The sequence below is a fragment of the Ochlerotatus camptorhynchus genome, unplaced genomic scaffold, assembly GCF_037179485.1.
Source record: "Ochlerotatus camptorhynchus isolate MF236.1 unplaced genomic scaffold, CSIRO-AGI_Acam_v1.1 ptg000233l, whole genome shotgun sequence".
NCBI lineage: Eukaryota > Metazoa > Arthropoda > Insecta > Diptera > Culicidae > Ochlerotatus > Ochlerotatus camptorhynchus.
In genome coordinates this window covers 222,641-234,197 of record NW_027040723.1, presented here as the reverse complement: position 1 = coordinate 234,197, position 11,557 = coordinate 222,641, and the positions used below count along the sequence as shown (strand labels likewise).

The following is an 11,557-nucleotide window of genomic DNA, read 5'->3' as shown; positions in this document are numbered from 1 at the left end:
TTCTATCGTAATTTCAAATAGGGTACAGAACTACTTCGGCCATTTTGGGCCTATCGAGCAGAAAACTTCAAATAAATCCATGATTTCAGAGTTAACAAGTTCATTATGCTTTTGGTACGATACTTTAGTTAATAAGCTACGGAACGAAGTCAATGAGAACGCGTGATATGAAGGTTTGCACCCATTATTCACAAAAACAAAAGAAGTGCTCCGACCAAATCTATTTTTATCTTCATCCGATAGGCCGAAGTGAATTCATTGGCGTTTAAATGGCGTTTAAATGCGTTAGGCCAAGTTCAGAATCCGTAGGCCGAGTTTGGCGTTAAGAAGCTGTGTTAGACTTTTAACAATAACTCAACGATTGGTTGCTCTTTATCAAATCATACGGTACATACGGAAAGGTAAATAAATTTGGAAGCCATCAGTAATAATAACATTCCGTGTGGTGCTAAACTGCGCTAGATTCAGAAAGACTAAGTGCAGGTTGTGCTTAATATGCTGCAAATGGGGTAGTTAACCCTACTTAGTACTTGATAAAACTTTGCTTCGAACGTGTTTAGCGATAGGTAAGACGTATTTGAATATTGTCTGATATATTTCATGGTGAAAAACTGTTGATATGTCATGGGTGGGAACAGACATCTAGAAACTAATGGAAAATCATATAAGTTTGCACTATGAGAAAATTCAGTAAAATATACCTGTTTTCGTGATGAATATTGCTCACTAAACGATATATCTTATAAAATAATCATGTATATTTTATTGGAGTTGCTTTTAACGATTTTTGACGTCTGTTGATATGTCGCGTGTAAACAGACATGTACAAACTATAGAGATTGCTGACGTTTATCGTACGCACATTACGTCAAGTATAAGTATACGCAAAATGTTTTCATCGGGAAAAAAACTTCACAGTGGAAAATTTTCCCGATGAAAACAAGCAATCTATATTGGACTGTCATTTAACTTTGCAGTTTAGGAAAACATGTACCGTAAAACGGGGTATCCTTGATAATGCGGGTAACTTTGATAGTATAATATAAAGATTAAATTTACTCGCTGCGCTTTTTCTAAATTATAAATATTGGTTCCATATTGTAGCTTAGGGTATTTCCGTTGATGTTGTTTATAGTTTTTATATAGTATGTGTTACATATTTTACAAACAGATTAAAAAACCATTTTCGTATTTTTCGCCTGTTGAAAAAGCACTCAAACCATCATTTATGAAATGTATTTCCGATATAGCCATCACAAATTCAATGTTGTATTCTTACGCCTATGATATTTTCTGATAATATACTGATTCAAAGTTTCATATTTAAAGAACTGAAAAGTTTGAGTTTCACGATTATTTTTTTTCTATATTCATCGAGCATTATCAAAGTAGCCCCAAATCAAAATACCGATGTTCGGTCACACAACTTAAAAAATAGTGCAAATGCTTTAATTTCCGTTAAACAAATAACTAACGAATTAACTCCTGGATCCTCAGTACTTGTTTTAAAAATATAAAATTTAAAAAATATTCATTACTCCAAAAAATATTTAGAATATACTTTAAAAAATTATCAATGTTACCCCCTTTTACGGTATATCTCATTGTAATAGCTTCCTTTGATTTTTGAGGTTTAAAGATTGTAAATTGATCCATCATATAGTCATATAGATTTGCCTTTTAAGAAATCCAACAGCAAACATTTGTTTTGGCATGGTTTTCCGGGATGATTATCGCTCCCAATAAAAATCATCTTACATGATTGTTCTTTATAAATTATTGATACAATTTTCAACGATGTTATCGTACACTCATTAAAATGATTAGTCGAACTAAATATTGCCAACAACAATGATACTGTATTGAATAATCTTTGTTTGTTATTGTTCCATAAGATAAGGGGTTCTGGAAAAGAATGTATTGAGATTGAAAAAAAAAAAATTCTACTGCAATATTTACTTTGCTAAGATTCTAATTGTAAGCCTTCTACACGGCTAATTCAGATTCCAGCACTAGTACTCGAACTTCATGAACCAGTCCCAGACAACCAGAATGCACGTATATTCAAAGTTGTTTTCGTGATCAGTGCTGTAAATTCTCAAAATCATTTGAACATTTTTGATGAAAATGAGAAAAGTAGCTATTCGCTATCAAAGGGGACCTCCTCCGAATGGGTGATACCAGTTGCTTAGTCATTTGACGAAGGCATGGATCATTCTCATTTGGGAAACGCTATATATCATTCGATTGAGTGTAACCTACACACAAACGGAGCTCTGGTCGACATTCCGGCGAAAAAGCTAAGCCAACCCGACACCAACCTGACTTCTATCAAACCCCAACCCGATGTTGACCCGACATTGACCCGACATAAACCCAAAATTGACCCGACATTAACACGACATTGGGTCGACATCGACCTTAAATTAGCCTTACATTGATCCGACATCGGGTCGACTTGTCTGTTCGGGACCATTTTCCTGGATTTCTTCCATACTCCACTGTCGTATATCAAATGATACTGAGTGACTCAATTGACAGTGACAATAAGCTTCGAATGAGAAAGGGGCTCTTCAAATTATGGTCATGTGAGAATTCGTTTACACAGAATTGATTGAATGGTTGTAGTGGTTCATCTTCAATCGAATGATATGAAAATTTACAGCACTGTTCGTGATATACAAACATATATACAAACAAACAAATCGTATAGAATGCTAAGAAATGGCTTATACGTACAAAAGTGGAGGCCATATACGTGCAAATTTTAATTTAATTTATAACGAGTTGATTTAACATCATATACGATTTAATCTGTAATAACAAATTCACTTTGAAAAGTCTTACGATGTAATCCAATTTGATTTGTGATACAGTACGACGGAAAAATGAATCATCACATATTGGTCGGAAATTTGCAATCCATACGATTTAACTTAAACGTAATGCGATGCATGCCATTCTTAAATGCGATTTTGACTTAAACTGTAGCAATTTACGATATTGTCTGCACATTTTTATACGATTTCTGGTTGTCTGGGGTTCCATGAACTCATATAATGTAGTCGTTATTTTGTTGCACACAGGAACATTAAGGTTCAATTTACTTTGATGCATTTTCGAAAAATTCAAATGCTGTTTTTTTTCAACGCATCATTTCAGATAGCAAAAAACTCAAACAAAATAACGACTACATTATAGTGAACTAAACGACCTTAAGGCTTTAGAAAAAGCTAGCCTTATGCTCCATGTCTGAGTGAAGTGGGAACAGTTCAGGAAGACTGGAGGAAATTTCCAAAACCTCACTCAGTGCCGTAAGTGCCAGGGATGGGGTCATGGAACTAAAAATTGCTACATGCCAGCTAAATGCATGAATTGTGGTGATTCCTCTCACGCAAAGGACGACTGTCCTGTGAAGGAAGCTCCTAAGAAATTTACAAATGCAATTTTTGGGAATGTAAGACTCGCAAAGCAATCCTACGATCTCGTTCTAAGCGACAGGTAGGAAACGCTCCACGATCCCAGGCAGGTACAAAATCCTCTGCTGTTAACAACGGTCAGCGAGGAACAAATTCTACATTCGTACCCGTAGGTACAAATATCACCCCTGCTTCAAATTTTTCATCTATACCTAACAATATTCAGCGAGTTAATGGAGCTACCTATGCTGCTATTGCAGTGGGTAGAAATCAAAATACTAAACAACGTAATTCTAACGTGAAGTAATGAAATTGGGTTGTTAGCGGAATGCTAAATAAAACAGCAAAAGGGTTTATCTTCCATTTAATTCCACTTAATTAATTTTTGTATCCATGACAGATACGTATTTCGACTACAATGTGCAGTCTTCATCAGTGTCATTCCCACTAAAGAACTTATCAAAATCTAACCCCCTTAAGTACTCATCCCCTAGGTAAAAAAGTCAAGATCATAGGTATAAAAATGAAACTACAATGTGTTGAATCGGAACCTACCTAACTAATAAAAACCAAAGATTTAAGTAAGCTAAAGGAGCTGTTTTATTTAGCATTCCGCTAACAACCCAATTTCATTACTTCATTATGATGGCTACCAAGCCTTTGGGGATTTTCCTTATTAGAGATTTGTATAGATTTTTCTCCTTTAGCTTACTTAAATCTTTGGTTTTTATTAGTTAGGTAGGTTCCGATTCAACACATTGTAGTTTCATTTTTATACCTATGATCTTGACTTTTTTACCTAGGGGATGAGTACTTAAGGGGGTTAGATTTTGATAAGTTCTTTAGTGGGAATGACACTGATGAAGACTGCACATTGTAGTCGAAATACGTATCTGTCATGGATACAAAAATTAATTAAGTGGAATTAAATGGAAGATAAACCCTTTTGCTGTAATTCTAACGGAAAATTTGAAAATCTTGACTTTGATTCCATTACTGCTCCTAAAATGGAATTTTTACAGAAATCATTAATTGACATGATTTCTAATACGCTTAAATCTAACTGCATGTTTGATGCTATTCAAACTGGAGTAAAATTTGCAAATAATATTGTCATGACTTTGAAATTCAATAATGGATTTTAAAGCATTGAATATTTTAAATTGGAATGCTCGAACTCTTAAAGATAATGAAGACGAGCTATTTAACTTTTTGAGAGTTCATAACGTGCATATTGCCGTTATAACTGAAACGTTCCTTAAACCTGACCATAAGGTTAAGAAGGACTCAAATTATTTAATTTATAGAAATGATCGTCTTGATGGAGCCTGCCATCATTATCCATAGACGCATCAAACATAAAATTCTTTCTTCATTTGAAACCAAAAATTTTGAAACTTTGTGAGTTTCTGTTGAAACAAAATTTGTACAACTTACGTTTATAGCTGCCTATTTGCCATTCCTCCAATGCGTAGGCCAGCAAAAGAATTTTCTCAAGGGTGACCTTCAGAAACTTACCCGTCATAGGTTTAAATTCTTCATTATTGGTGATTTTAATGCAAAACACCGCTCATGGAATTATGCTCAAAGCAATTCCAATGGTAATATTCTGTTTGATGATTGTTCTGCAGGTTATTACACTATTCAATATCCAAACAGCCCAACATGCTTTTCTTCTGCAAGAAATCCCTCCACTATTGATTTGGTCTTAGCTGATTCATGTCAACGTTGTAGCCAACTGTTTATCCATGCTGACTTCGGTTCTGATCGCCTTCCAGTAACTTTTGAAATATCACAAGAAATAATTTGTAATCCCAACAGCTCTACTTTCAATTACCATAGAGCTGATTGGGAGCAATATTTAACATTTATGGAATATAACTTCGATCCAAACATTCCTTTGCAAACCAAAGATGAAATTAATTAAGCTCTTGAATCTCTGACTACTTCTATAGTTGAAGCAAGAGCTGCCTCAGTACCAAAATGCGAGGTTAAATTCGATTCAATTATAATAGACGACGATCTTCAGCTCTTTATCCGTCTTAAAAATGTCCATAGGAGACAATATCAAAGAACACGCGATCCTGGCCATGAAAATTATCTGGCGGGATTTGCAAAAACAAATTAAAAAGCGATTCTCTGCCCTGAGGAACAAAAATGCTGAAAATAATGTTTCTAAATTAGACCCGAGTTCCAAACCCTCAAACTCACAAAAATTTTGAAAAAAAAAACCTCAAAAGCCTATTCCAGCGCTTAAAGAAGGTGGTAAAATTTTGATCACAAATTTGGAAAAAGCTCAGAAACTTGCTAAGCAATTCGAGAGTTCCCATAGTTTCAGTTTGGGTCTCACTAGTCCTATTGAGAATCAGGTTGCTCGGGATTATCTGAATATTTTCTCTCGGGAAAATATGTTTGATTCCTGGGGGACTGATTTGGACGAGGTAAGGTCTATAACTAAAAAGTTTCAAAATATGAAAGCTCCAGGTGATGATGGAATTTTCTATATCCTCATCAAAAAACTCCCAGAGAGTACCTTGTCTTTCTTGGTAAAATTATTTAACAGATGTTTCCATTTGGCATACTTTCCTGATAAATGGAAAAATGCAAAAGCTGTTCCAATTTTAAGCCGGATAAAAATCCAGCTGAAGCATCTACCTACCGTCCAATAAGTTTGCTTTCTTCAATAAGTAAACTTTTTGGAAAGATAATTTTAAATAGAATGATGCTGCACATCAATACGAACTCAATTTTTGCAAATGAGTAGCTTGGATTTCGCCATGGGCATTCTCATCAACTCTTAAGAGTTACCAATTTAATTCGTTCAAACAAATCTGAAGGCAACTCAACTGGAGTTGCTCTTCTAGACATAGAAAAAGCATTCGACAGTGTTTGGCATGAAGGTTTGATTGCTAAATTAAAGAAAGTTTAATCACAGACAAACAGACATAACTCTTACAAGTTGTTCATCGAACAAGCATTTAACGGTCAATTTAAAAGTATCTCAGTTGGTAGTACTGCCGCCTGTGGCGCGCATAGTCAATTCCCTTGCGTTTGACGTTTAAACACTACCGCCATCTTTTCAGCGTACTACCCACCACAGTGTACTCAACAGGTGGCGATGATGTTTTAGCGACGATGTTTTACAATGAGATATATTCAATGTGTTATGTCTGTTTGTCTGTGGTTTAATTTTCCACTCTATATTATGAAATTAATTCAAAAATATGTAGCTGACAGAACTCTGCAGGTAAGTTATCAAAATTCCAAATCTGATCGACTTCCTGTTAGAGCCGGAGTTCCTCAGGGTAGCATTCTTGGGCCTATATTGTATAACATTTTCACTTCGGACCTCCCTGATTTGCCTCAGGGCTGCCACAAATCTTTGTTCGCTGATTACATAGGCATTTCCGCTAAAGGAAGAAGTCTTCGTGTTATTTGCAGCAGACTGCACAAAAGTTTAGATATTTTCTCTTCTTATTTACAAAAATGGAAGATTTCTCCCAACGCTTCCAAAACTCAACTTAAAATATTTCCACATAAGCCTAAAGCTTCCATTTTGAAACCTAGTAGTAGTCACATAGCCACTATGAACGGAGTTCAAATTTCCTGGTCAAACCAAGTGAAATATCTTGGATTAGTATTTGACCAAAAATTAACTTTTAAAGATCACATTGAGGGCATTCAAGCCAAATTGTAATTGTAATTGTTCAGTGCATAGGCTGTGCCTTCCGCTAAGAAGGCTTATCTAGGGACCAACCCCCTAGTCTATACACCTACTGTCCTTCCCGTTGCACTCGTCAGCTCGTGCGATACTCTAGATACACATGGGTGGTCGTATCCGGGTCCTGCCCTGGGTAGGCTCGTGTCCGTCCAGGTTCTGGTACATTAACTTATCTATATGCATGGTAATTATATTTTTAAAACTCACCTTTTGATTATAACCCCTCACCATCCCTCTCCAAAGGGGGAGTTTGGTAAAGAGAGATGAAAAAACCGATTTGTACCTTCCTTAAAAGTTGTCCTAGCTTGCTATTCTAATATCTATATACAATCTTTACACTGCCGTACTCTAACGGAACTATCAACTCTATGCTTTCATCTACTCCTTCTTCTTCTTCTTCTTCGCATTTCAAGCTTATTGCATATCGCATATTAGCTTATTGCGTGCTCTCAACTTAGTGTTCTAGATGCACTTCCACAGTTATTAATTGAGAGCTTTCGATGCCTGTACCATTTTTGCATTGGTATAATTGTGTGGCAAGTCCAATCATACTTCTATGCCCAGGGAAGTCGAGACATTTTCCAACCCGAAAAATTCCTAGACCGACCCGGGAATCGAACCCAGCCACCTCCAGCATGGTCTTGCTTTGTAGCTGCGCCTTTACCGACTGAGCTAAGGGAGGCCCATCTCCATCTATCGTATAAAAATTACCACTACAGTCTGTTATTTGAAATTAGCATCTTCAACTATGTAAATCGTTGACTTCACGTAGAAGTAATACTAAAAAACATATAGTCAAGGTACTGTTTAAAATACTGAATTACCAAGGCAGGAACAATGTAAAAACACTTAGATATATATATCATATCAATTAAGGCTGGTAAGTTACTGTAGTACTGGAGCACCTAGGTTAAAATGAAATGTAATTTATTTTGAATTTGGAACAAATAAAGAGTTAAAAAAAGACACTTTTTTTTCTAAAATTCAACAAACACTGCTTGATTCACATCTCATGGAAATGAGAGAGCAATGTTATATGCTATATGATTGATCGTGTGATACTACAGTACATGAAAAATACACGCAAATACTGCTTTGACAAACTTGAGTTCAAATACTTTTTATATATTTATTTTGCTGTATTCTGTTAAGTCCACATTTATAAATAAAAGCATACGAACAAAATTATACTGATGATTGGAGATTCCGCTGCTGCGGCAGATATGAAACTTTGCTTCTTTTCTAGCATTCGGTTAGAGAAAATGATAAATGCATGGACACGGCGAATCTAATATGCGTTTCTCAAAATCCGTACAGAGAGCTGATTATTTTTTGTCAGATTACAGTTAAACAACTATTCCTTAGCTTTAGTATAAGAATTCATGTGCCCGTGGCAGCAATTACAGCGCACTTTTTTCGTCAAATACTATCAATCTCAAATAGTTTGTTTACCTACACGAACAATTCAATCTTAAATGTATTAAAACTTATGGAAATAATCATGAAACCCCTACAACTACGGATTAAGTAAATCATATTTTTGGTCATTTTCTATCTGCCAAAAACGATAAAGAGTGTCAAGTTTTGTTGCGTTCCAAATTGGGAGTTTAAGATTTTGTATCCTTCTTATTTGCCTGTGTGTGTGTGTTGTTAATCTCGGTGGTCTGGACCTATTGGCAACATCCACTTGTAAGCAGCGCTCTCCTAATCGTGATGTGAAGTCCCATTGCGACGATGCGACCGCGAGCGGGACCTAGTCGCCGAACGAGGTGTTCTTGAGCGACTGCGGACCTTCGAAACGGAACGACGAGGCGATTTGCTGTGATCGCGGCTCACCGAACGCTCAGCTCGGGTCGTTTTCTTCGGAGTCTTGGAACGGGAACGGCGGTCGCGATCACGCTCACGTTCGCGATCCCGGTCACGGCTGCGACTGCGGCTGTAGCTCTTCGAACGAGTACGCAACTCGCGTGAACGAGACCGAGGGCTACGGCTGCGAGATCTATAGGAGCGGGTGACGGGGAAAAGAGAAAACATTATGTTAGAGGAAACTGGGAATGCTCGACCGCCGGAAACCTAGTGTCAAACGTTATTGATAACAGGAGATAACTATTGTTCACGAAACATAAATAGCGCGATTTTCAGAAACTTTTCGTAAAACCATTCAAATGACATAGTAAGTTATTGGAACAAACGCCAATCAATCTGGGGCACAATAATTATCTGACCTGTTGTCATCCAATCTGTCGCAAGATTCAAGTGCGCAAATGCCTTAAATAATATTTATTCTCTAAAGTGAACAGTCTTATGACGCGGAAATTGCATTAAATACGTTATTAGTTTGTACCGACCTTGCCTAATAGTTTGACCTTTGAGCAATTTGTAAAAAAAATAAAGCAAAAAGAACACTCACGGGAAACTTCAGTAGAAAGACTCATGCAGAAACGTTACTGGATGCGTGCGTTTACACTCTCTAGTAGACTTTGCACAGAAGACTTGAAGACAAACGGACTTTTTATTTTTGGTAAGCTTGGTCGTTTTCTACGTGAAGAGTTCTCTGTTGCTTTCTCATTGATAAAATTGCCTGCCTTTCAAAGGCAGCTAAGCAGATCTCGGTGCTTTCAGCGCAGGTGAAGAAGCGGTTGCAATTATACTTTTTGACCCGTGGCGACTAGCTGAGGAAGCTGACTTTGAGAACGATGAATCTTTACGTCATTTGACTCTTCGCTGATTCTGCGATGATCTCGCTGCCTAGCTCTCACTTGTTACTTAGGGGACGCTTCTTTCGACAATTTCGATGACTGATTCAACGTGCTCAACGAGGAGGCGTTGAAGCATTATTTCTGCCGGGTTTCGACGAGGTGGGCAACGCACATTGAATCAATCAGGAAATTCGTCTTTCTTCCTCTCATTCGATGCATCTCTCCCTACTCTGGTGAAAATCAATACCAGAATAAAAATCGGCCTTTCAGATGCGAACATTATGATTACATGCTTATCAACGGATGATGGCATTGCGAGATGATGTTTTTCAACATGGCAAAAATCGATTTTGAATCTTACTCCCCACCCCCAGCTTCAACGCATCTCGCAACCCACTCCAAGCATTGGTTCTGTTTAATATACAAAAAAAACACCAACTTACCTCTTGCGGCCTTTGCCCCTGCCGGACTTGGTACAATCGCGAGCATAGTGGCCTCGTCCTCCGCACTCGTAGCATCGATCATCAGGATTGAACCCTCCGCGGCCACCCTTGCCGCGGGGTGGACCACCTCCTCCTCCGCCTCCTCCGCCACCACCTCCACCGCCGCCGCCACCACCGCGGAAACCACGACCACCCTTTCCGGTGGACAGTTCCACCCGTACGCGACGACCGCAAACCGTACGACCGTCAAGGCCACGGACCGAATCTTCCGCGTCCCGGGCGTCGTCAAATTCAACGAAAGCGAATCCCGGAGGATTCCGAGCAACCCAAACATTCCTCAATGGACCATAGTAGGAGAAAGCATCTTCGATTTCTTGCTTGCTGGCATTGTTGCCGAGCTCGCCAACGTAAACTTTGGCGTCGTGAGGATAGCGAGACATTTTCTTTGACTGCGAAAAAAGAAAGATGGACTCCATGTTCAAAATCAATCCAACCCAAGCCAAGCGGAAATAAAACACTTACCATCTTGCGCTATCCACAACGATTCCTAAATTTTACTTCTTTCCAGAAGTAGCACCCCCTAGAAGATGCAGAGCAGTTATTTTTCCTTAAATTCACTCCGCTTTTTATCTAAATTCACTGAAAACCGTCCTCCTTTTCCAACCAGTCTGCTACACGCACAGAAAATGGGAGGAAAAAGACCTTTGAAAAAACCCGCGGCGCAGATGCCGAAGTGAAAATTTAACTGTCAAAGCGAAGCTGACAACCAAAACGTAACGCATAAGCTTGGCTAACGTATGAATTTAGACTGAAGTAAAATTTACCTATAGGTTTCATATATAAATTTGGTAGGTACACACAAAATTTCGATTATGGGTTTCAGCAAAACAGTTTGCTGAAATAGGTAAAGCAAACTAAAACTTTGCTGGAAATTAGCTGGGTACTGCGGACTCAATTATTTTGCTCTTTAACAGTTGAATCCTGCCAAAAACTCTGAACTGGGAGTGCTCAAGCCCCATCGACAATCATAAAGTTAGTTCGATGAGGGTACGTTAATCGATTTGCTTGGGACCAATAGGCGAGTCAAGTAGTGAGCCAATTTAAAATCGATAGTTTCGTATTGATTGTTGATATTACTTACTTCATGAAACAAGCTCTTTTTTATATAATTTCCATGATATTTCTCGGATATTTTAGTCGAACAGTTCTTGAACATAAAAATAATCATAAATCGTGAAGGAGCGAATGATACATTTTGACCTGATTTTGACGTTT

At 37.8% G+C, this 11,557-nt stretch overlaps 1 protein-coding gene across 1 annotated transcript; it reads right to left on the bottom strand.

Moving 5' to 3' along the window:
- Positions 1 to 8,231: 8,231 nt before the first annotated feature.
- Positions 8,232 to 11,015, bottom strand: LOC135704324 (probable splicing factor, arginine/serine-rich 6). The gene is made up of 3 exons (XM_065225756.1): positions 10,805 to 11,015; positions 10,283 to 10,731; positions 8,232 to 9,139 (listed from the first exon to the last, which is right to left on the bottom strand). The coding sequence occupies exons 1-3, from the start codon at positions 10,805 to 10,807 to the stop codon at positions 8,845 to 8,847; spliced, it is 747 nt and encodes a 248-aa protein (XP_065081828.1). The 5' UTR covers positions 10,808 to 11,015; the 3' UTR covers positions 8,232 to 8,844.
- Positions 11,016 to 11,557: the final 542 nt, after the last annotated feature.